The 27,683-nt window shown below is 36.1% G+C and overlaps 1 protein-coding gene across 9 annotated transcripts in view; it reads right to left on the bottom strand.

Moving 5' to 3' along the window:
- Positions 1–1,654: 1,654 nt before the first annotated feature.
- LOC121861480 (rap guanine nucleotide exchange factor 1-like) overlaps positions 1,655–27,683 on the bottom strand; it is a 154,927-nt gene continuing 128,898 nt past the window's right edge. For 6 of the 9 annotated variants that reach the window (XM_042359264.1, XM_042359263.1, XM_042359265.1 and 3 more), the window contains 11 exons: positions 26,439–26,948; positions 26,008–26,095; positions 23,246–23,347; positions 19,577–19,723; positions 17,961–18,192; positions 16,759–16,930; positions 15,787–15,936; positions 14,153–14,421; positions 6,237–7,056; positions 5,311–5,442; positions 1,655–5,161 (listed from right to left, as the gene is read on the bottom strand). In XM_042359264.1, the coding sequence (XP_042215198.1) occupies positions 5,035–5,161; positions 5,311–5,442; positions 6,237–7,056; positions 14,153–14,421; positions 15,787–15,936; positions 16,759–16,930; positions 17,961–18,192; positions 19,577–19,723; positions 23,246–23,347; positions 26,008–26,095; positions 26,439–26,948 (2,749 nt within the window). In that variant the 3' untranslated portion in view covers positions 1,655–5,034. The remainder of the gene's footprint in view (positions 5,162–5,310; positions 5,443–6,236; positions 7,057–14,152; positions 14,422–15,786; positions 15,937–16,758; positions 16,931–17,960; positions 18,193–19,576; positions 19,724–23,245; positions 23,348–26,007; positions 26,096–26,438; positions 26,949–27,683) is intronic. The other 3 variants (XM_042359260.1, XM_042359259.1, XM_042359261.1) reach the window with 3 other exon arrangements.

Genomic DNA, 27,683 nt, shown 5'->3' with positions numbered 1-27,683 from the left:
ATGATAATTCACTTCGCAAAATTAGGAATATTTCCCCAAAATTCGAAAATCTACTCGAAAGTCGATAATCTACTTCTCTCCCGAAAAAGTAGAAATTCATTCATTTCTGGAGAGGATAACTGAACTCTTCCCGGAAAGTAGATATTTCTATTTTATGATACAAATTTCTGTTTTCTATGATAATCTACTTCGCAAAATTAGGTAATATTTCCTGTACTCGAAAATCTACTTCTGAAAAAGTCGATATTCATTTTCCTGAAAGTAGAAAATGTGATTCACTTTTCGAAAGAAGCAACCAACTTTCCCGGAAAGTAGATATTTCCCATTTTTATGATACAAATTTCCCGTTTTCTATGATAATCACTTCGCAAAATTAGGTAATATTTCCAAAATTCGAAAATCTACTTCCCCGAAAAGTCAGATAATCTACTTTCCCGAAAAGTAGAAAATGGTCTACTTTTCGAAAGTAGATAACCAACTTTCCCAGCAGATATTCCATTTTTTTATGATACAAATTTCTGTTTTCTATGATAATCTATCGCAAATTAGGTAATATTTCAAAATTCGAAAATCTACTTCCCTTCGAAAAGTCGATACATTCTACTTTCCTGAAAGTAGAATGTATCTACTTTTCGGGAAAGTAGATAACCAACCTTCCCGGAAAGTAGATATTTCCCATTTTTATGATACAATTTCGCTCGCGATAATTCACTTCGCAAAATTAGGTAATATTTCCCCCAAAATTCGAAAATCCACTGTAGATAACAACTTTCCGAAAGTAGATATTTCCATTTTTATGATACAATTTCCCGTTTTCTATGATAATCTACTTTGCAAAATTAGGTAATATTCCCCAAAATTTCGAAAATCTACTTCCCGAAAAGTCGATAATCTACTTTCCCTAAAAGTAGAAAATCTATCTACTTTCGGAAAGTAGATAACCAACGGAAGTAGATATTTCCCATTTTTTATGATACAAATTTCCCGTTTTCTATGATAATCTACTTCGCAAAATTAGGTAATATTTCCCCCAAAATTCGAAAATCTACTTCCCCGAAAAGTCGATAATCTACTTTCCCGAAAAGTAGAAAATCTATCTACTTTTCGGGAAAGTAGATCACCAACTATGGGTTTCCAAGGTGTGATTTAGGGTTTGTGTGGTATTCTGAGAGTACTTAATTAGTTAACCCCCTTAAATTTGTATTTGGAGATAAAAGTATCTTTTGGTCAAAAATTTTGTAAGGTATAAGACCCGTTTTTTCTTATTCAGAAATTATCCTAGTCTGTCAAAGTACATAAATATTATTAGTGAAACCTCTTCCTCCATTACAGATATTTGCCTTGCTTTTTACCACCAGTAAGAGGTTGTTTTATTTTTTCATCCAATAAAATTATTTCCATACTAATTATGCTAACAAGGCTTCTTCTGTACAGTAATTTATATTCACTTTAATTTTCTTCTCCTTTATAAAGTGGCACCTTCAGTGTTTTTTTTACAAATGATGTAGCACACTTCCACTTCATAGGGATTTTTGCCAATGCACTTTACCCTATACTATTTTTAAATTGTTTTACTGATTCAAATACAATCTTCAACCATTCAAATCTCAATCTTCAAGATTTTTTGTAAAATATGGAAGAGTAAAAGCATAACTGGCATATCAAATTTATTTTCTGTATAAAATAGCCTGACAATACAAACCATTACTGTAATTTATAGCAACTCAATATGCAACTTTAAATAATCTTGTAGTATACTACATTTAAAAACAGTCCAAAAGGTAAATAAAATCTCTTGGTGCAATATGACTTACAAGAATGACTAGAAAAAGGGGCCATGTACTGCTACGTAGCCTCTGATTCCTTGTTTGTACCTCAATACTCTGTACGAGGAGACCTGCATGATATCCTCACCAAACTTTATAAAGACCACGAGCTTCATTTAAGCTTAGTAAGGACCAGGGTGATGTGATTCAGTCATAAAAATAACTTAACCTAAATTAAGATGTAGGCTTCTATTGATCAGCACAATGAATGACCACTATGGACATAGACACTGGAAGAGAGAAAAAAAAGTGTACAAAATAATGTTAACTGTGTGGAGCAACAAGATGTGGTAAATGCTACCACACATGCCTTGTTTGCCTTTTTTTTTTTATCTTATATCAGCAAGTCTGCCTCTTGCAGTTGTCCTAACTATGACTTGCATATCAGTTACAATAAGTATCAGCCTTATTCACATTTCACTAAAAAATATTATTATAATACAGTAATTCATAAATGCTGCTATTCAACATTTGTTTACACAAATGTGATCTGGACAGTTTGTTTCATTGTACTGCATCTCTTAAATTATGAATAAATATTTTGATATTATACATGTATTGCTTGTAACTAATAAGTCAAAAGAAATATATAGGTTCATACATAATATGTAATGATATTACCAGCATCCAGAAACTTACAACCAAAACACTGTAACCCTTGATGCTGATACAATGACAAAAGGATTACTAAAATATGTACAGTATTATGAATTTTATCTCCAAAACAGTATACTGTATAAGTGACACAGACACTAAATTGGCAGTTTAATGTATCAATATATTATTTGGGACTCTTCACTAAGATCATGTCACTCATGAAATTTTAAGAATGAACAGTACAGTTAGACAGACTACAATGACCAGAGTGGATTGAAAAGAAAATCACAGAAGAATGCTATAACTGCTAAAGTGAAGCATTACATTACAGCACATGCTGTATGAGAGAATGACCAAGAGCAATAATTAACAAAAACTACCAAGCTTTGGAAGAAATGTTAAAGATTGTGAAGCTATTACATACTGATCAGCAATCAGACATATTCTATGAACATGAGGGAGTTAATGGATGAGACAGAAATATTTGGGTCTACACTTCATTAAGATAACATCAAAGATGTGCAGAGGTTGACCATTATGAGTTAACCCTTGGCCAACATCAGTATCACTTTTGTGTCTTTCCTCCCTCCTAAAAGCACAAGTGACTTGTTCAGATTGACCAATGTTTAAGAAAAAAAAAAAATAGTATGAATGTTAAGCAGTGAAAAATCCTTTTTAATATTATGCATGGACCCATCTACTTTACACACAAACAACATATATTGCATATATGAAGATAAGACTCTAACACGACAAAAAGTAGCGATGCACGTTTCTCATAATTCAGTCATTAATTTAATTTATAAAAACAACTAATAAACACACAAAGTTAAAAAGAAGTTTTAGAATTGATAATTTCTTTGAATATTTCTTTTACACAATAAAAATATAGAACTACTGTATTAAGTAATCATTTTGTTAAATTTTTAACGGAAGAAAATAATGGTTTAGATTGTGCACAAGCCACAGATGAGGAAGATGATTAATGAAGGACAAAGAACACATTGTCAAGTATTAAAAGCACCATAATAAAAATTATAGCTTGCCCTACACACACACAGTTACAATAAAATGATAAGAATTGTAATCAAAACTGGTAGCTTTCATTATGATGAAAATAGTTGTTTGATAAAATGCATCACTGAACACAGTGGTTGTGATGGCCTACACAATTATTGCTAATGTTTTCATTGCACTATTGTTAATTAGTATAAATCATTAGTGAAGAATCCAAGAAAATGGTAAGTTGAGTGCACAGTACAGTTTGTACAGACATAACGATGTGGAAAAGAGAATGAGCTCTTGTATCACATGTGACCAGCCATATCTAACTGGTACTGTCAGTCAATATAAACTCTCATGGCAACAAGAATTAAGGAAACTGAGTAATATACAATGTGAGGTGTGACCTGCTATATCTTAAGAGACAATGAGAGAATGTAGAGTGCAACTTGTCTAACAATGATATGATGAAGTTGAGTGTGACCTGTCTTATCAGTATCAGGAACACAAGCAGACTGTACCTTGTCGTACCACAAAAGACAATGGCAGTAAGCAGGATGTGATTCATCAATGGGCTACTTGATTCCTATGAATCATCATCAATAACTTTTAATATATATGACTATAATTGTCACCATGAGGTGTGGAGTCGAGATTTGACTCCTAATGTGACTCCAAAAATAAAGTGAACAGGGTATAGTTTACCCTATTGCTATAACAATACAGGTTAGCTGGGTGTGACTTTCACCCGCCAACGAGCAGGAATACATCTTTGGACTGATCATTATACGTGTAGCCATGTGGCTACGTCTTTGGCTTGCAAAGGTTTATATCTGGAGTACATGTGAGTTCTGCTACACAAGCAGGAACTCATTGTGTTGGAGTGAGTTTTGTAATGTGTATGATTGAGAACACAAATTGGCATACTTTCAAAACTGAAAAAAAAAAAAAAATAATATCATGTGTAAACTATACTGTACAAATATATACATAATGACTATCTACCATACATTAATGTTTGATTCACTAATGGCAGTATGTCAGTATCATATGCCACACATATTATATAAGGTGTACATACAGCAAGAAGCATGGCCAACCCTCTGCCACACAACTTTATCAAAGCCAACACATACAGTATATATGTGTGCCTACTAAGCCTTCATAAAGAAGACTATTACATTACATAGCTACTAAATTTCAAAGGGACTAGCCATTATGGCCTTCACAATAAGCACCATCTTGATGCTTTAGTCTACAGAAAACATCACACAGTTGATAGGGTTATATTAGTATTTCTTTTTTACAGATAATTAGCAATTTCTGTCGACAGAGATAAACTTATTTCATCACATTGCCAACAAATATGGAGTGTTAAAGACATTTTGGTCACGAGAATACTGAGTAAACAATATTGTTACTCAGAGAGTCTTAATAGTACTGAATATATTTTTTTTATATGACCCAAACTATCACTTCTGGGAAATCTATGACTACTTCTCAAAAATATAACATTTCTTTGAGTTCACATATTCCTGAAGTGAATAAAGCTAATTTTTAAATTCTATTTAGTGTATACCAGGGAGTATTATGTGCAGGGTAGAAATTATCACTTCTTCTTCCCTCCGCGTGGCTTGATGCGTTCAGAGATAAACCAGAGAGCTTCTTCATTGAGATAAGCTTCAAAGTTGTTGAAGAAAGCAATTATTTTTTCATTCTTTTTGAAGGTGTATTGGCTGTAAAAAAACAAAACAAAAAAACATAATTAATACATACATTATGGGATAATTTGTATAAATCTACTGTATACAGTATACTGTACCATGAAAATTACATATAAATTATGTATGTACAGGAACAGTTTTAATTTAATCTTAATACATACCATTTTTTAAATCTTTTCATATTATCCAAGATATGAAACTGTTGCCATCGTTTTGAGAAGTTGACATTTCCATCAGGCATCAAATCATTGTTACCAATGTTGACAAATGTTAGATCCTGTAGAATCAGCCCACTGCAAAATTAAAAACAATGTAGCAGTAATTAAATTTGTAATAAATATGACAGCAGTAACATAGGTATATCACAATTGTGTTCTGGGTTAAATCCCTGGTCTGGGATAGTTTTGAGAAAGGTGTTATTCAATATGACATTACAAAACATGACAAAGAAAAGACCAACCACCCATATGGCTAGGAACCTGATCATTGATGAAATGATAAACAAACAGGGAACATCTATACAAAACCACATGGTCCTAATCAACCTTCCTATTGCACCCATACCCCCAATTGGGATATTTAGAAGTTAAAGTTACTCATGAAGGCTGGAGGGTTTTGGTCATGTGTCACTAACTTTAGTTTGTCTGTCTGTCACTTAAGGCTCAGTCATAAACCAGGAGTACTGGATCAACCACTCACTTCTAGCCAGTTTTAGTGTGACTCCAAGGAAGGAGGGAGGGAAATGAGTCATTTGGTCCAGAAGCTGTCATAAAATGGGATTTCAGTAACAATCCTTCACTTCTGATGTAATGTCTGCAACATATGTTGCATTTAATGGCATAATAATATGATTGTTGATATATGGTTACTTTTGTGTTTCTAACCTATCCCATTTTTTCCCATAAGCCTTTAGCATCAGTATCTACAGGTTCACCTTTCATGTTGATCTCAGGGGCATAACCCCTGCAAATACTAAGTGTCTCCTGTATTTATGAATATTTCAATTCATCTACAATCTTTATCACTATGATCTTTATTAAAATAACTTAAGATTTCAGTACTACTTTCATTAGATAGTATGACTTACATGTAAGGTATGCAAGGTGGAGTAGAGTCAGAGAGGGCCTGTCTGTATGCACGAAACGATGATGATGAATCAATGAGAGCACAGTACTCCTTCAGACCATCAGTTATTGTTCTCTGCCACTCCAATCTTCTGATAGGAGCAGAGTCCAAGGCTGAGAGGAGAGCTAAATAGGAGTTAAAGTTGTTTATCTTCCGTAGGTGTTTCATGATACTGATGAACTTCATGACATACTTTTCACGATCCTTTGAATCTTCCTGCTCTAAGATACGAGAACGAGCCCAATATGACATCTTGTTAAAATGTTCAGTAAATGTTGTCAGATTAGGTGACTTTTCTTCATTCTGCTCACTTGCCCAAAGAAGAACTTCTGGAATTTCCATAGTAAGGAAAAGTTCTGCATCTAAAAGGGTCATTTGTTCAGCAATCTCACGAGATCTGAAATCCAGAAGAGTTGACTGCTTTGTGGTAACTGCTAAGGATGCAATATTGAAATTTTCTTTTGGAGTGTAGTATCTCTTTCGGGCTTCTAGCTTTTCTACAATTTTTCTTCTTAATGCTCGTGCCAACAGTAGTTCACCTCTACATAAAAGAGTGTACTCAAACGTTGTTAATGTTTCCAAAATTACATTATTTAAGTCGGTAATAGCAAGGTCATCCACAACTCGCACTAGCAGAGAGAAAGCATTTCGTGCAGCTTTCTGTCTCTCAACGTCAGGACTGCTCACAAACTTATTGTAACGTGTCAGTAACTTATTCACGAGGTCTTTTGGTGAAATGAAGGTACGGTACGTTGTCAAGAAGGCCTCCTGGTATAAGAAATCTGAAATGCAAAAATACAAATATTATAAATTTATGAACATTTTTTATTAATTTTTTCTACCTAACAAATACCCTTCTGTAATTTGGTGTTTCAATAAAACCTTCTCAAAGCAGAGGACTATTCATCATGTATGTTTTTAGGATACATGACCATAAGTATGTCACTAGAAAATATCATCTATATTTTTTAGCTATATTCTAAGAGAAATTACAGTCTACTAGAGACAATAAATTTTGCCTTCATTGCATCTGATGTCAAGTAAACGGTGAGGTATATGAACAAAGTGACACTGTTCTTGTTTTCCACCTAATGCCATCAGACACAAATAACAGCAACTTTTGACAAGCATTTTAGAGGTTTACCCTAAAGAATTTTAAATCAGATGATTATTATGTCAGTCTAGCATAAGAATGGAATATTTTAATGGCATGATTTGTGCAATGGCTATTAATATGTATATGAAAGATGAAAAATTAATGGAGCTCTTTGTATTACTAACAAATCACCCATCTAAATCATTAAACAGGAGGCTTTTAAATAATGTAGAAGACTGGCAGTTTAACAGTGTAGAAAGTCTGTTAACTGACTGTGTGTGTGTGTGTGTGTGTGTGTAATATTTCTACTTATACAATATAGTTGCAGTCCTTTCCTGTCACTCCCTACACATGTTTTGCATTAACCTCCTCCTTTGTTTGAAGATTCTGTGACCCCCTTGAACAACCTTATACCGAAGTGCAGGAATCAATATGGGCTTAAAGATGATGGATTAATATCTATGGTGTTAGTGATTCATCAAAGGTTTTTTCTCAGGTCATTTGGCTGGTTAGACTGATGAGGAGGTGAGTGAGGCTCAGGGATAGGGATGTGTAGGGGGAAGGTTTCCTTGTGTCTTGATGGGTACAAACATTTAAGTACGGTAAACATATAATGTACCTGTACTGTACACTTATCTACATAAATACGCACATACAGAGGGAAAACAGAAACATGCATAAATAGATAAATGAATGGAGAGATGAATAATAGAGTTGGATGAATGAATAAAAAGAAGAACAGAAAGATATCTTAAATGAAAGAAGGATGTACAAATAACATTTACTGTAGTTAATTCATGATATAATCCATTCAAAGACACTAGGAAATACATGAAAAGAGATCTGAATACATAAACTAAGGTACCAGTACAGACACACATCCACAACATATCTACTTATACAGTACAGAACTGTACACACTGTTACCAACATTAAAAGCCATGTGGTATGTGCTGATTTTTTTTTTTTTTACAATTTGGTAATTATTGATTGCCACACAGTAAAGATTTAAAGAGTTTCACAATAAAATAATATGAATATATATTGTACCTTTATGTGTGAAGGCTTGTTTACCTTATGAATGAAAATCACCTACTACATCCACTTTAATAAACAGTAAACCAAGATTGCTGGTCTCTTTATTTTAAATGGTTTTGAAGACACTGACAATACTGAACACTGTATGACAATGACAACATCATTTGGCAGTAATGATGACTAGGACAACTTAAAAAGAAAACCATAAACCTGTACCATTCTCTATTGAACCAAGTACAGATATGGTAAAATCAACAATTGTTAAATAAACAGTTATTTCAAGAGAAAGTAAGGCACTTGATGTAGTGGCCACCAAACTGTGATCAGGTAATGATGGGTCACAGGCAGAATGATAACGTTTGGTGTTCTCAAAATGATTTGCGAGAGACATCAGGTTTTTAAATACGTATTATTGACAAATGGCAGATTGCAAGCAATTCCTGGAAAGACAGTTCACCATGCTGATGGGAAAAAAATAAGTAATAAAACTTATAAGTAGGTGGCCAGACTCAAGACCAACTGACTCACTATAATCTGCTGTCATTCATGCTCTCCAATTGTTGTAACACATGTGTTCAGTTACAGTGCTCCCCTTCCACAATACTGCACCGAGTTTTTTATCCAGTTTACCCCATATTACTTCACATGCAAATTGCATCACCACAACTGCAGTGTACATTCTTATAAACCACAAAGGATCACACTCTGACTCACACACACACACATACAATGCTACTTGTAAATAATTACACCTCTGGGTGATGAGTTTGAACCCAGTCTGACTGCCAACCATAGTGGCTCGGGTTCAAACCTGAAGAGGTGTAAATTGTTTACAATGATTTACCTGCATACATTACAGGTTCTGATACAATGCTACTTCTTGAATATCCATCCCACTCCTTACTGCAGCCATCCAGCTCCTCCTCGTCTCATTCCCTCTCTTAATATTCCTTTCTGAATTAAACACCCACAAGGCATTACCAGGCTTCAATCACCTTTCTGTTGGATACTCCTGTCAACTTCCACTTCTTTCATTATTATCTATTCGTTACATCACATAGTGTTCTTATATACCTCATATTAATTGCTTTTAACATACTTCCTCCTCTTTCATTTAGAGTTCATGCTTCACACTTGTTGTGTTGTGTTAAACATCTCATCTTTACACCCCTATCTCTATTACAGACGAAGAAGAAGAAATATTTAGTCAATAACCATTGGACAAGGTGCGATTCTATAAATCAAAAGGGCAGAAGGGATAATGTGAAGCTATGAGATTAAATGGTCAACCAATAAGCCAGCTGCAATGAGTCTTCAAAATCAAAGGAAGCAAAATATGTCAGATTATCTTCCATTGACACAACCTAAAATCAAACTACAGGATTCACTAAATGAAGAACAATAGTAAAAAAATTATAATAGAGATACTGTAGATGTGTGTGTGAGAGAATGACCAAGAGAAAATAAGGCTGACAATTGATATACATATGGACATACCGTACAGACTTCCACATGCACATACAAATATAATCACTCCTACCCAACCACCTATCTTCTCTTGCCAAAAAGAACCACACAAGAAATAAAAAAAGAAAGAGCTGTAAACACTCATACATGTTTGTCAAAGTATATACTGTACTGTACACATATAAATAAACACAAAAGCATTCACACACAAATGTATATACTTCCATGCAAAAACAATAAATGCACATACATTATACACACACACACGCCAAAAAAAGGCATTTTAAGAATAATTAGTCGATTATGCCTCAATAGTCAACAGAATTTTTTTAATTAGAATACCTTTCACTTTAACTGTTGTAACACAATGAAAATGAATGAATAACATATATGGTAAATCCTTAGTTATCATAATAATGGTGAACTTTACCCAAATTTGGTTAAGTTATGTTAGGTCAGGTTAAGTTAGGTTACTATTACAGTATTCCCTTAAAGCTCGCAGTTTTAAAGCTTGCGTCCCAAGGAAACTCACGAATTGTCATGGAAAATAAATCTGAGGCTGTGTGCCAGGCATCAAGAGGAGTCAATACTAAAGGACAATACAGAGTACCATATTTGCCAGATCATAAGATGCACCCTATAATTAGCAAGGTGTACTGTATTTTGGAAAAATAATTTTTGCAGATTGAATAGCCTACTGTCACTAGCGTAGCTAGGGGGGGGCGGTCCGCCCCGGGCGGCACTTTTGGGGGGCGGCACTTTTGGGTCTGCTCATCACCCATATCTGCAGCTACTGGAGACGTTAATCCATCCCTTTGTATCGGCGGCAAGTTAATCCTTGTCGTGTCTGACCTAACACCTGACCCACATCATCACGGCCACGTCATGAGCTACACCCTTGCTATGCGCCCCCCCCCCCGCCACACACACAACCTGTAACCTGTTGAGGATTAAGGAAACAACTTCAAACAAGTACGCCAGTGAGCTCATGTGGTGTGGGTCAGGTGTTAGGTCAGACACGACGAGGATTAACTTGCCGCCGATACAAAGGGAAGGATTAACGTCTCCAGTAGCTGCAAAACCATGCAGTCTCGGGTCATATCAGTTCATGTACAGCCGACCAATCCACCAGTTACAAGCAATTCACTTCAGTTCTGCACAAGTCTCCATCGTGACAAGACGAGTGAGTCACTGTGCAATATGTATTTTTTGTGGGGGCAGGGGGCAAACTCAAGGGCCGCCCCGGGCGGCACACACTCTAGCTACGCCACTGCCTACTGTACTGGCAAAGCCAAATCACTAGCTATATGCTATCATGTTTCTCACTACCACAGTTCACATTATGGTCCTATTATCAAACATTTGTTGGCATTATTAATAAAATTTACCTAATTTAAAACAAAAGGATATAATTGTATGTATAGGTACCTATGGTATACACATTACAAATACTCATCGGTACCGGGCATGTTCACTAGGAATTGTCCAGTACAGGGATTGTTTACATCCTGTGCACCACATCAGATGATGTTTCAGAGGTATTGTCTTTGCATTGTCACTACCACAACTATCACTGTGTGGACCTAATGTCCATACAGTGTTATTTCATGTTTAAGTTTATTTATTTATGTTATTTCATATTTATTATACAAGTATTGTACAGTATTGTCTTATACATACTTAATGTTGTTAGACATGTGCATAAAGCTATTTATATACTGTATGTAATTTGCACACTCCTGGGGCTGGCACGAAAAACTCATGGATTCTGCTTTCTCAAGGGGTCCATTTTACCTAACCCCAGCGAGCTTTAAGGGAATACTGCTTAATTCTATTTAGTTTTAGTTTGAACTGTTTGCATGTGCACAACAGTTTATATATTAAAATTTATATTTATTTATTGACAGTACAGTACTACTGCAATTTAGTGATTATCCAGTATTCTTAAAATGCATGACTGATACACACTCATCATAAAGAATTACACTAAACCATACACACAAAACCTATCCCATACATACAAAAACACATACATATGAACCTAATTGATCAACACAATCCCTAACAGACTGCAATTAAACTTTCTAAGAGATAACATAACACTCATTGTAGCCTCTCAAATCATTTCAGAGTAGTTTGTACATCAAATCCACATTAAAAACAGCAAATTTGAATGCGATTTTCTTGTACAAACTTGATATACAGTACAGTACATGTTACTATAAGCTCTTTCACACACACTATGGCCCTTATGTCCTCTCATTCATAAGCCTGATTGGTTAAAAATCTGACATCTGGCGATCTGTCTCAAAGTCTGTGTAGCTGTAATTCTAAAATCCACGAAGGGACTGAATAAAGTCAGCACATGCACTTTATTATGACAAGCCTACTCAAACCTTACCATCCTTTTCCTCATCCTCTGTTAAACATGAAAAGACACACAAAAATAAAAATACAACTGACTTTATCAGGACTGTACTTTAAAATTTAAAGTGAAAAAGCCTTAACAATGGCATGGCAGCCAAAGTAAAATAAATTTGGTCCTAATTCTATTAAAGAAAAGAGAACTGGAAGGTTTGGTTGGTCAGATGGTTTCACTTTGTAAAATAAATTAACTTAAGACAGCATTATGGTCGATTCAGCTGCAGTTTCCAGACTAATTTTTGTGATGAGTAGTTGTTGACTCCTTTCACACTATGACACTTTGTTGCATTTAATGGGTAGAGCTAATTTTTCAATGGATTAATAATTCTACACTTAAGGGTGTATACCATTACCATAAACATGACAAAATAATTGTATCATTTAAGTTCTAAGGTACAGTATTCATCATTCTTTTATAAAAGTTTGTATAACAGAATAAATGAAATTTTTTTAACAAAGAACAAGTACTAAATTCTCACAGTCAAATTAGTTTTATTATTCCATTACCAGTTGGGTGGACTACACAAGTTTTCTACAAAATTTTTGGTTACTGCAAATTTGCAAGATTCATCCCTACTCTCACCTCACCGCTCTTAAGGCCTAATGTTCAATATGTACATCGATCCTCTACTGTACAGTATATACTTTCTACCACCATTACAGTATAGTCTGGTTTTAAGCGGTTAATTTAACCCATGGAGGTCCGCGTATACAGAGAAACACGTAAATAAAATAACAGAACCTATGGGATTAATTGAAATAGAGACTGGGCCGACCGCTAGACTCGCCTTTTTTTGGCTATCGCCGACACAATACTGTACATTGTAGCAAAAATAACATCTTAATTTTATGATGGTAGTTCAGGGCCTCTCGGGGGTGGTTCCTGGGCACGAGTGAATATACGCGAAGACAGTGAGACTGACGCGGCGGCAGAGAGCGTGGGTGGCAGGGGTGGCAAGGATGCCTAGACCAATCACAGCGCGCGGCGGAGCGGGTGCGTGGGTTGGTAAGGATACGTGGCCCAATCACAGTCTGCGACGTCAGCGTCCAGCACCTCGCCCTGCTGCTTGCCACGTACATGATGGAATTTACCGTGTAAATAATAATTATATCTTCTGACAGGTGCCGCGTAAATGGCCTTCCGCGTAAAAAATACCCTCGTAAAACCAGACTATACTGTACTTACCTTATTCCCATAAATATCCAATAAACACCTACATGCTTGTGTTTACTAAAAATTCCTTCCTCCACAATGCCATAACTTTATACCAATCACACAAATTCTTACACATAAGTCTCTAAAACAAGTATTGTGTAATCAAATAAATGACCAAATAAACAATGCAACTTATAATAAAAGATTCCCAGACACAATCACATATATTTTTAACATTACAGTCACACACATGATTATAAATGTTTTGACTGTAAAATTACATACATGCACCCTGAGATGTACCTGAGCTGTTCAGTCTCAGGTACGTTCTGAAGCGAGAGTTTCTTAAATTAATCTATCAGTAGTAGTTATCTTTTCCAATAACTCAGACATGTATGTTTAGTAGTCCCAAACATCTGCAATTATAAACCTCTTAAAGTTAAAATTATGTTACTTCTTAAGTCCAAAACAACAACAGGTTGAACCGTGAATCTCCCAAGTAATATGTTATCTACTTAAGGTTGACCAGCTTCCTGTAAGAACCTCCCAACCTATCTGAGCTGTGAGAACCCAATAAAAATAGACAGGCCAGCTATACACTAAACAAGCCCCTCTCTGAAACATCAAAGGATCTGTCTTTAAATTATTTGGCATATATATATACAGTATATACAGGACAAACTCAGTACTTCCATACCATTTTTGTTAGCTTTAGATGCGTGTACAATGAGAGAATCTACTGGGCCGCCTCTAACATCCGGGGTTTCATCTCCTTCCTTTTTCAAAATTAAATAGTCTCTCACATCAAGAAGGTCTAAAGGTCCTTCTTCCTCTTCCTCTTCTACCTCTTCTTCTTTCTTCTCTATCTCTTTCTTCTTCTCTATTTCCCGAGATTGATCCTTAATAATAACTTCTTCAGGTTCATCCTTCTCCTCCACTGACTTTCTACATAAACTATTGTCATCTCTGAAGAGAAAAAATATATATTTTAACCTACATACAAAATTAATTATTCCTGGCATATATTTTCTAATAAAGCTGGTTTCGTGAAGGTAGGAAAGGAAAAATTTAAATTTTGTTCATGAAACCACCATTTTAATTTTATCAGCAGTGATATATCCATTAGCTGGAACAATTGGTGCAGAGCACTTCCAGGAATGAGAGATTTCCAGGTAACGAGACGATTCTCTCAAAGCCGGAAAAAATCTCTTATCCCCGGAATTTTCCAGGTATGCTGTAACGGAAACATATTCTCGGATGTTCTCAGAAGTTCCAGAATGATGCATTACATCATCTTTTGAACTTGGAAAAATATCTCCCATCCCCGGAATTTTCAAGGTACCTCAAAAAATCACACCCAAAGCAGGAATTTTCTGGAAAATTCCGGCTTTGGGAACGATTTTCCGAGAAAATTTCAATTCCGGCTATCAGAGAGTTCCTGGTGTGAGGGATTCTGGCTATGGAGATATTACTATTACTTCCTACAGTGAGTTCTGCTATAACGCGTGTTTTGACAACGCGAATTGGCTCTAACGCGATTTATGAATAGAGGAACGATATTTGTATAATGCGAACGCTTGTTTGCTGTAACGCGATTTTTGCTTACTATTTCTCCAATTTTGTGGTATTAACTGTGAATATGGTAAAGAAGAATATCTCCAAGAAGCGTTCTGTTGATCGCATTCCCGGTGATGATCGTAAAAGAAAGGCTATAACACTTGAAGAGAAGCTCGATGTTATCAACCTCAAAATCACCCTTCTCCCCCATCAAGTTATATTCATATTTCTTCACGGTAAAGTGTTACATTTACTGTATGATTTCATTATTAGATATGAATGTAACATTTATTTAGACTGTGCTAACCTTTGTGTTAGGCTAACTACTAAAAAATTTTCGATTTCGAGTAGTAATCTGCACCTAACCCTATTTTCTTCATAAGCCCTGTTATTTCTATTACGCGAATTTCTATAACACGATGTTTTACAAGAACACAACTATCGCGTTATAGCAGAACTGACTGTATGTTGAAGTGAAATTACCAGAAATGCAGTATTTTGCAACCAAAAAAACTTCCCTAATGGAAAGTGAATGTGAAACTACTTACAGGGGGGATTGGCATTCAGGATTCATTCATGACTTCACAGCAAGTTCTGATATTAATATTTTCTTAACTATTTTGTCCTCAGTATGGACTTAAAAAGCCTGATACAGTCTCAAACACACCAAATCCCTGTACAAGAATGCTTAATTTCCTTCCCATCTCTTAAGCCTGTCTGCTTTATGTAAATGTGAGTGATGAGTATAGCAGCTATAAGGATTAATGGACTTACAAAATAAAATTTTGTTGTGATGGGTCAATGTTTGAGTCCATGAATGGTACAGAATGTGATGATGCTGGTAATGACTGTCTGGTTTGTTGAACAATATGAAGTCGTCTCATTTTGGGCGGTAACGCTGGTGGTTGTGACATGGGCTCCATTCTGTTAGGGAAAAATCAGTGTCATTCATATATGGTACATACAGTACATTGGTTGGTGCTATTAATGGGAGCTTGGTTGGTGCCATTAATGAGACCTTGGTCGGCGCCATTAATGGGAGCTCGGTTGGTGCCATGTCAACAAGCAAGGACTATATGCCAGTCTGTCTGTTTACCTATTTATGAACCTTATTCCATTCTCAACTACACAGAGTGAAACAGGTGCACTAAGACTCGCAAGAAACATAAATCAATTATATCCATAATAAAATTACGTTACACATAACAAAGATGTCCAATGATATTCTTTTCCCAGTGATAACATTTTCCCTGAGAAATAGTCTCATAATAATCCAATTTGGCACTCTGCCACACACTCCAGACCTTCTCATCATCCTTCAACTCTTAATTGATGCAATTTTTGTTGGTCTGCAATATATTTTGTAAGCATTCACTGATGCCTTTTTAATGGGGTATTAGCCCACCCAGACACAGGTTAATGACCCACATCAGGGCCTGGGGGGTGAAATAATAATAATAATAATTAATAAAAAATAATAATAAAGAACCATAAATAAATAAATAAAAAGATCAATATCTATACTGTAGTGAAAAGCGATATACAGTATGTATGTTGTGTTGTCAAAGTAATAGAAACAATTGAGACCCTCCAATTATATTTTGCAAGTGAAACTGCAAAGCAAATCTAATTTGCATACTGTATAGATAAGTGTTTTGTTATCATCTGATAATGCAGTTAAAGAGACTTACTGACAGTCCATAGTGGGGAAACTGTTTGCAAGAATGAAAGAAAAAGAGAACTCACCCTTCAATAATTCCAGTAAATGTGGTGGTATGATAAGGATCATGATCATCACCATGATCAAGAAGATGAGACTCCATGTTTGAGACAAGATGCATTTGGTGGACAGAATGACGCAAAAACTCCAATGGATTAGGTTCGCTCACTTGACCAAATAGCTTCATGTAATCATGAACTGTGAAGATGAATAATAAAGGTTTTAAAAGTAATTCCTACTAAACATTATTTCATAAATATGACTTCAAAATGCAATGTTCTACTTCACAACTGATATGTAGTATTGTCCCTGTCAACAATACCTGCCGCATGTTCCTTATTAATAAGATGATGATTTATCCAAAATCAAATATCAATTGTACCTAGAATGCCATACTGTATGTTGTTTCATCCACAATAATACACAAATACAAATTATGATGCAATATTTATAGATGATAAAGACTGAGAAAAAAAGATCTCTTACAATCAGAGGAAACTGCAAGGTTAATACAAGTACAGTACTATACAGTAGTTGTGAAAATGTTAAAAGCACAATGAAAAAACAACAAAAGCAACATTTTTGGGCACTCTATTTTGAATAATCTATTAAGAGCACAAAAATTAGTAATGGAAATATTTATTTTTTAACCAGTAACTTAATATGCTATAAATTCTTTACTGCTATACAGTAATGTATACTATAAAATATAGCTACAGAGTCTTACCCGCTACACTAGAAAAAAGTGAATTTATCAGTCCCCATTATGGATGGGATATGTTCTTGAAAAGGTGACTGTAAGATGTAACTCCTTAACAAGAATACCAATTTTCCTATTTACTTCCATTGCCTTTTTGAAGATGTGATCCAAGAAAATTAAATCACCCCAAGATGTAATAAAATCACAATCAAGAATGTAATACTGTACAGTAAACCATTTCAAACAAATTTCATATGAAAAATGATGTGTAAAAAAAAAGTGGGGGGGGAGTCTAGTATGTGATCACACCAAACAGTCAGGATGGGTACTGGTAAGAAATGCATTCACAAACATTGTATCAAATGTCTGCCAAGACAAATTACATGTGTAAACATTTACTCATTTCCATAATGTCATATTTTCACATTGTCTCAGATTTAGTGATCATAATTTACAAGTTCTGCATATGTTAAATTCTGCAACCCGAATATCCAAAAAACAAGGGATAGCTATGCACAAAGGACATACCATATTTTTTTTTCACAGGCAAAGGTGGTGGGTTGTCATCACTTCCATAAATATCTAGCTTATTTTTCTGGCGGAATTGAACACAACTTCCTCCCTGGCTACTGATGCTGCTGCTGTTGCTGATTATGCTGAAGGTACTAGTACTATTGACACTGCTGGTGCTGCTACTACTGCTGCTCCCTAGGTCCACGTTGTTGGCTTTGGGAGGCAATTTTGGGCTTGGGTCCCCACTCTGTTGAAGTTGACAAATTAATATTACGGTGTTAGAATTGAACTTTCAATAAATGCAAATTAAAACACACAACACCTTTCGATTATCTTCATTCCTCTCTTACTTTTGTGTGGGATGGACCAAGGGGTACATATGATGTCCACAAAAGGGGGAATTTAATTAATGAGAATGGAGGGAGAAAAGTTTAGAGAGAAAAAGGAAGGTGCTGAGATAATGACTACTGTATAATCATTTTAACCCTTATACCCCAGGTGTTGTAAGACCCGCCGAACCCCCCACAGGGGCATATTTCGGTAAAAAAGCAATTAAAAAAAATTCCATTCCCACTTTATATTTGGGTTAATCAACATGAGAAAATTACCAGAAGAATTTGCATACATTTAACTTTCATTGTAGCATGGTTGGAGAGTTGTCTGGAGTGTTGATGAGCAGTGTGGAGAGATGAAAGATGTTTTGTATGAAGCTACTGCACAGCCCACAGTGAGCATAAAGTGAATTTGACACACACTTGCAACATACAGTTCTTACTTGAAAGCACTTTTATATCATATTTCTATCTTACAGCTATTACAAATCACAAGATATTCCTATTTTCAAATATATACACTATTTACATGGACTTATACTGAATTTAGAACTTCTTGATCATGTGGAAGACTTTGCAACATGGAATGCTCAAGGCAACTCCACACTCCTTGCACAAAGTCGCCATATCTTTGCGCCATGGTTCACTGTAGATGGCTGGGCGGGGAGGGGAGGGAGCACCAGTCGGTAGGTCTATCATGTCCTCTCCACCTCAACAACTCGACATCATCTGGATTCTGTTTCCTTCCCATCATTGCCTTCATTACCTGATGCTATATCAAGGTCATTCAAATCATGCAACTCTTGATGAACAGCACTACTGTCAAGTAAATGCTTTCGCTTGCTCTTAGGTGTGGAGGAGTGAGGTGGGTCATAAGAGAGGTCTAAGGATGTGCATCCCTCACAATATCTGGTGGATAATTGACCATGAGTCACGAGTCTTGAGACAAATACACACGAGTTGAGCTGCCAATTACAAAAATATTCCATACAAAGTATTCCCTCACGCCTGGACATTCAAAATACAGTATGCTGCAAAAATTAAGAACGTTCAGGAACGTCACCCAAGGTCATTTAGGTAAACGTTCAGGAATATCACCCAGGGTTTAAGGTTTAAACTTATTTGCTCACATCCTCAAATTGTATATGTAGCTTAAACTTGAAAATTATTAATGAGAAACAGAATACAGTATATAATAAATTATGAGTTCATCTTGTGGCTTTCAGCAGCACCATGGAATCCTCAATTGACATAATTTGTTGAAATTTATTTCAAAACGGAAAATATTTTGTTACTTACAATATATCTTATATCTGCACCATCCACACGATCAACATTGTCATACGTTGATGTAGCACGACCCTCTGAAGAACCTCCACCATGATACTGACGCTGCTTTGCTGGTAGTGCAGGACGCACTTGCACTGATATAAGGTGATTTTCTCCCTGTAAGTTTTATGAACATTACTAGAGTATAGAAACAAACACATGCTAATGAATATTAAAAATAATGTACTGTACAGTACACAGGGCTTAAGCAATGCTAATTGCATATTTCTAAACAAAGCTGAATTACATAAAAAAAGTATTTTTCTGTAAGCTATGACAAATTATGTACATGTACAGTATGTAAGATTTATCTAAGATTTATGGCAGCTTCCAAAAGATGAAGAAATCAACTAGTCTGATGATGACAACTGTGCACAGACATGACAAATATTGGTAGCAAAGCAACAATTCTCTTCAGTGTTAGATCAAAACGAAATCGATGAAGCAGATATTCAATATTATGTGATATAAAAAATAATCAAACAAGGTAGGTAAGTATGAATTGGTGGGTTGAAGAGAGGAGAAAAAAGAAGGATATACTGTACAGATGTACTGTACAACACAGTAAGAAACATAAGTTTTTCAAATGCCTGAATACTGTAAATTATATGATACTGTACTAATATAAAGCAGAGATGGTATAAAATGAAGCAACGAAAAAGCAATTGGTTGGTAGAGAAAGGCACGGACGTTGAGATGGCAGAGAAATTTGTTCTGCTTGGTAGGTGGTGATGGGTAGGATCAAGCTGAGTGGGGAGGTGGTGATGGGTAGGATCAAGCTGAGTGGGGGAGGTGGTGATGGGTAGGATCAAGCTGAGTGGGGGAGGTGGTGATGGGTAGGATCAAGCTGAGTGGGGAGGTGGTGATGGGTAGGATCAAGCTGAGTGGGGAGGTGGTGATCTGAGTGGGAGGTGGTGATCAAGCTGGTGGGGAGGTGGTGATGGGTAGGATCAAGTTGGGTGGGGAGGTGGTGATGGTAGGATCAAGCTGAGTGGGAGGTGGTGATGGGTAGGATCAAGCTGGAGTGGGGAGGTGGTGATGGTAGGATCAAGCTGAGTGGGGAGGTGGTGATGGGTAGGATCTTGCAAGCTGAGTGGGGGAGGTGGTGATGGGTGGGATCAAGCTGAGTGGGAGGTGGTGGGGTAGGACTGTTGAGGTGGGAGGTGGTGATGGGTAGGATCAAGCTGGTGGGGAGGTGGTGATGGGCAGGATCAAGCTGAGTGGGGGAGGTGGTGATGGTGCAGAATCAAGCTGTGTATGGAGATGGTGATGGGTAGAATCAATGCTGTGTGGGAAGGTGGTGATGGGTAGGATCAAGCTGAGTGGGGAGGTGGTGATGGGTGGGAGCTGTGGGAGGTGGTGATGGGTAGGATCAAGCTGTGTGGAGGTGGTGATGGTGAGGATCAAGCTGTGTGGGGAGGTGGTGATGGGTAGGATCAAGCTGTGTGGGGAGGTGGTGATGGGTAGGATCAAGCTGTGTGGGGAGGTGGTGATGGGTAGGATCAAATTACATGGCTGTATGGTGACTTATACAGTAAAACCTCAGTACACCAGACTAATTGGGGCAGACCACAGTCCAGAAAATGCAAAAGTAAAAGAAAAGCAAATGTATGGGGTCTAGGGATAACACTGCCAAGAAAATAATTTGTTGTAATAATGATATTACAATACTATGCTTCAACAAGTAAGGTCTTTCAGCACAAAAAAGGTTCGGAAAACACTATAAAAATAGTATCTGGGAGCAACAGGATCACCCTCCCTCCCCCAGAATCCATTCAACATGTCTTTATGCAATTTTGCCACAATTTCCACATTAATTCAGTTCATTTGGTGCAGGATTGATATAATATCATAAAATAATAAACTTTCTCCCCCCAAAAGGTTCCCACACTCAAACCAGATTAGTCGTTGTGTCGTATTAAATTCCCGGTCATTTGTTTACAAAAATACAAATCCCAAACAGAGCTCTCTATCTCTAATGCTTACCACAACATCTGTCATCATCACTTAGTAAATAAAACTATAGTGTATTTAATAGCATTAAATAAATAATATTGTAGAGCATTTATCAGCACTTAGTAAATAATATTGTACAGTAGTACATTATGCATCTGCATATTTCCTTATTTATTAATTACTCAGTTGCTTAAGTGTGCAAATAGCCAAATCGTGCCATCATGTATCACTTAAACATAATAAATAACGTTGTTAAGAAGGTATCTCCATATCAAATACTATACAATATGTCATAATGATCCTGTTGTGAGCTGATTGCCTGAAAGCTCTTTCCAAGAACACATCTTGAATGAATACCTTGCATTACAGGTTATCCTTTTATTTTCACATCATATTATAAATTATTTTTTGTTCTATTATTGGAAATGTTATATTAATCATGATGGATCAAACACCATAAGAGGCTGATCATACAAGAATCTAATATTGAATCAATGAATAAACTTGGTGAATGCAGCAGAGCACGGTCACCCCACCACCCCCAGCCTGTTTATATACAGTACACACAATGTCTTAGCTCTAGCACTTAGTAGCTCCTGTTAGGCCTACAGCAAATCCAATTATATCACTGTACATCATTCAGTAAGCAAGTGATGTTATTTTCATTATTATTTTTTTAAGTTTACCCATTTTTTAAACTATCAAGTATCCCCATTAAAGACAATACTCTACATAAAAAAATCCTGTAAATGAGTGTAGGTAGTGGGGTGCAATGTACTGATACCATACGTATGAAGGCAGGATTCGGGCTGAGACACGTGCCACAGCCGCGTGACACCCACGGAGTTGCACAGACATTCAACTGCATGTACAAACACACAAACTATCTGGACTGATGCTGGATTTTCCTTTTTTCTTTAAATATTTCTAGTGAATAGAGGGGCAGTATTGAAGTCTGGTGTACAGTATATAAGTTTTACTGTAGATCAAGTCACTGAATAATAATAATAATAATAATAATAATAATAATAATAATAATAATAATAATAATAATAATAATAACAATAATAATAAAAAGTGATGAAACTAAGATAGTGAATGAAAACTTAATGGGAGCTTGAAAAAAAAAAAAGTCATATGATAAACTGAGGAGTTGCTTGAATCTATAGACATATATATTATAGGAAGAACATGGGGGGACAGAGATAATGGTTTCCCAAACAAGAATATAAAAATGGGAATATAGAAGGTGAAAAATAAGGAAAGAAGGAAAAAAATGAGAGAAATAATACGGACTGGAGATGGGAATACAAGAAAAATGAAAAGAAAATGTGGAGGTGAAGAAAGAGTATGAGAATATCAAGTAGTGCTGTGCATTCCATCAGTACACCACATCATACTTCTCCTATGGCTTTGTCTACTTAGTCTATGTGGTGACAGTAAGAAACTGATGAAAAAAAAAATCCTGAGTAGGGTGAATGCTCTGTGCAATATACTGAGAGAAAAAAAAAAGGGAATTGGTATATGAGTAATACTGTACTGAATACATGGTAAAGAGTATGGTAAATACAGTAACATATAGAGAGAAGTTATGTAACACTGTAAAGAATGCTAATTTACATCATCTTGCACAGTGTCAAGATTACCATACTATTAATACAAAGACTATTTTCTCATACCCACCTCGCTGGCACAAGAAGAAGATGAAGAGGAGGAGGATGTGGATGAGCGAGTGGCGGTATACGAAAGTAAACGCTGGGAGCTACACACCACTTTACTGCTAACCTGTGGAGTTTGTCATGCAAGTCAGACACATGAGAGTATGATGCAGGAGGAAAAAAGAGTTTTGTAAGAAAGAAAAGAATACCAAAAAAAATAAAAATGAAGGGTGTAGTATCGTGGCAGAGTAGAAAGTCGGTAGAAGGATAAAACTTTGTGCTACTTTCATAACCTAAACATCAATGTGATAACAATAATCATCATACATTAGAGTGAGGTAGTGCAGAAAAAAGGTTGAATCTTGACACAGAAAGCAAAATACAAAGGCAATAAAGGCAATAAACATACCAACAACAAAATTTTAGTTAATCAAATGGTGTTTGGATATTTTCCCTCATTTCAAAACTGAGGTTATCAGACTATATATACAGAGAACCCTCACTTTACGCGGTTAATTCAACCCACGGCGGCCCGCGTAAAGTGAACAACATAACATATGGGATTAATTGAAATAGAGACCGGGCCGACCCCCAAACTCCACTTTTTCAGACACAATACCTACGTTGTAGTAAAAATAACTTCTTAATTTTATAATGGTATGCACACACAATTAATAACTAAGAGAAATATCAATAATATTAGGTTTTTTAACACTTACATTAGTAGAAAAGATGGCTGGGCACACGGGGATGGGGGGTTGGTTCCGAGGCAGAGGGCAGATTATTGGCCCTCACTTACATCACTTGTATCAATTGTATCACTATCCACCACAGAGGCTTGCAGGGCCTCTTTGTCAAACCCCTCAAAGTCCATATAAGTCCATATCCTCACTATCATTATCACTATCACTGACTTGGGCCGGCTGTGGTGGGTGGCGGTGAAGAACTCGGTAATGTTTTGATGACTGGCGACCTTGCGCACCCTGCTCGCGCCGCTCTCCGCTAAAAGGGTACACACAGGGGAAGTGAGCATTCGGTTTGCAGGGTACGTAAATGGAAATCGTAAAAGGGACAGCGCGAGGTTGACTGTATATATATATATATATATATATATATATATATATATATATATATATATATATATATATATATATATATATATATATATATATATATATATATATATATATATATATATATATATATATATATATATATATATATATATATATATATATATATATATATATATATATATATATATATATATATATATATATATATATATATATATATATATATATATATATATATATATATATATATAAATGCTGTGGGATACAACAGCCATTTTCTACCTATCACCACTTCGAAGATATCTTTACCCTTCTTAATCTATTCATCCAGCTCCTTCAGGATGAATCACACTGGCTAATGCGGCACAACTGAACTCTGCATTCACACACAATTACTGTATAAATGTTTCTAAAATATACCAGTTCTTCTATGATTTCCTACAACTTCTGTCATTGATGTCAACCTTTTTGGTGTCATCTTGGCATAAATGGCTATTAAACACCAAAACTATCTTTTCTATATATCCTATAAATACTGTATAAATAGTGTACAGTATATAATTTATTATACCTACAGCAAAGACACACATGGACATAAGAGACCCCATCCCTTTTCTCCTAAGTTTCACCCAGCAGAGTAAAGCATCTTCTCTTTCTATTTTAATTTTTCACACTGTCATTCCTTGACTTTAAATTGTTAAGTAATGCTTGTTACGCTCTGTCATGCTCTTTATCATATTTTATTCTGTATCGTATTGTTAATTATTATTTTTTTTTTGTCACACAATACCCCCAAAACTTACTGTGACAGATTACATTTTATCATGTAAATAATGTTAGCACATTCAAAAGCCTGATATAAAAATTACTTCTCTCATGAAGGAAACTAATAATTCTTGACACAAGGGTTTCCCCATCACCTGCTTCCATCTCACTGTACCAAAAGCAATTTCCTGGACAGTGTACTCTCATCTAAGAACTAAGTTAATACAGGTAGATGTAAGGTATCCAACAATTATTTATTTGTGGTTCCATACTCTGATAACAATATTGTATTGTACAGTACTTATTTTATACAGTATCACCTGAGGATTAACCACCGCGGCTTATTTCAACTTCAGATTAACCACTCAAAACCTAACCTAACCAAACCCATCCAGGTAGTGGTAGAGTGTTTAATATTGTTAAAGCGAAATATGCTGGGAGGGGCAGGAGGGCTAATCTGCAGGTGATCCCTTATTTTTTCAACTCGATCAATATGATAGGTAAACCTATTGCTCCTTTTGATTGCAATAGCACAGGACATTTAGGATGTACATATCTACTCATGAACGAGTAAAAACAGCAACTAAGTGCAAACAGCATGCAGGCCACTCAACCCTTAAGCTACATAGGTGGTGTCTGCTACCCACAGAATAAAGCACAACACTAGCATATTAAAATAATTATGGTAGAAGCAAAAAATAAAAACAAAATCTTATAAACATCTGTTGAGTCTACAAGTCACAAAATTTAATGGGTTACCAATTCAGCAAAAGAAAATTAAACTGATAATGGAAACAGTAAACACAACTGTATAAAAAAAAATTAAAAGCCCGATTACAGTATTTATTTACATAATAAAATGTCTTGCCATGCTTTTAAGGCAATAGTATTCATATCATGCAGTACTTATTCATCGCAAACTGGTGTCATGATGCCACTGTCTTACCTGAGAAGAAGAAAAGGAAGTCTGTGAGCGAGACTGCATCACGGCCGTGCTCTCGCTGGTGAACTTGGATGAATAACCGTGACTGATACTGCAAAGGAAGAGTTAAGTTTTTATCACATTAAAGCTACAAATACTACAGTATCACCAAGAAACAAATCTTAACTGAATCAGTTCCATTATCTATGATTGTAATTTTTCTGCAGTCCAAGCAAGTAAGCAAGCATAAGCAAATCTTTCTTAAAGGGTCATATAAGGGGTTCAAAGTTGGTCAAGATACTGTTTTAGGAACCTGAGTACATGAGCAATCATCCCTTGCAAATGCTGTGGCTCCTGTAATGCTGAAGTAACACGTGAATGATTTAAAACTTAACATAAAAAATTTGCAAATACCGAGGATGGTTTTGTTCAGTTTACAGTTGTTGGACACTCACCTGCTGGTGCTAGTGCTGGAGGAGATACTTTGCATTGATGAAATAGATCGGAAACCCTGATTTGTGCCCAAATTATATACTGATGGCATACGTTGACTTATCGGTAGAATGGTATCTCCTGGTCCTGGTATTTCAATTCTCAAGTTTTTGTGCACAGCACTCTCAAAATCTAGGTCAGGTCGATCAGGTAAAGAACTGCATGAATTGAGACTTGTACGGGAGGTGGGAGGTTCATCATGTGGCTGGTTCATACAGTCCAGGCTAGAAGCTGGAGAAACGTGGATTGGAAAACGAGTTGTCCCAGATCCTCTTTCTAGTGAAGTTGAGAGAGATGAAGAGCCAATATTATGGTCTGCCCATTCTGATGAACTTCCATCATGACTATGATTCAAGTGTGGACTGTGTCCAACTGGTGAAGGCAAGTATTTGGCATTTGCAGCATAATTTTCTGGTGAGCTTCCTTTGGTACTCTTCTTTTTAGGAGGTAGAGGGGGAGCAACATCAGACCGCCTGCCAAAGAAAATAATTTAGAGAGAAAAGACAATTTTCTTGATGTGGACTCATCCAGCTGTGACCTCTTGAGTGTTCATACAGTTCCCTGGAAGGAGAGGTTTCTTCTTCAGGAAGTTGAAGCACAAGTAACATGGCAACCCCTTAATGTGGTGAAATGATGAGCATGCAAGGAACTGTCATCTACAAGTGCACCACCTTCTTTCTTATTTTTAATTAAGTATGTGAAAGGATAACTTGTCTAAGAAAACACTGTACAAGTCATCATAAATCACAGCATATGCATTAACATAAACTTGAAAAAAGTTAATTATTTGGCAAAAATATGTCCACTTATAATAAAGTTTAAGATATATCAATTAACCGGAAAAACTAGAATAGAATGCGAAGTAGACATTTTATAAATACCCCCTGGGCAATCTAATATTGAGAAGATCAAGGTTAACATGGTTGGATATGTAGAAAGGATAGAAAACAACAGTGGACCAAGAAGATCATTGTGGGTAGAGATGGAGGACATTGGTGACTTGGAAGACCAAAAACAAAGTGGCTGGAGGGGATGTAGTAGTAAGATACCTGGGGAAACCTGAAATTAGTGTGGAGGAGGAGGAGGTAATGGGAAGCAACTCAAAATCAAAGAGTGTAAGGAGACTGTGTTGGCCTCATGCTGCTGGCAAGCGACTGGAAGACGATTGGAAGGAACGCACACTCACACACGGGTGATGGCTAAAGCAT

This window comes from Homarus americanus, unplaced genomic scaffold, assembly GCF_018991925.1.
Source record: "Homarus americanus isolate GMGI-L3 unplaced genomic scaffold, GMGI_Hamer_2.0 scaffold24260, whole genome shotgun sequence".
Taxonomy (NCBI): Eukaryota; Metazoa; Arthropoda; class Malacostraca; order Decapoda; family Nephropidae; genus Homarus; species Homarus americanus.
This window is presented reverse-complemented; position numbering and strand designations above follow the sequence as displayed.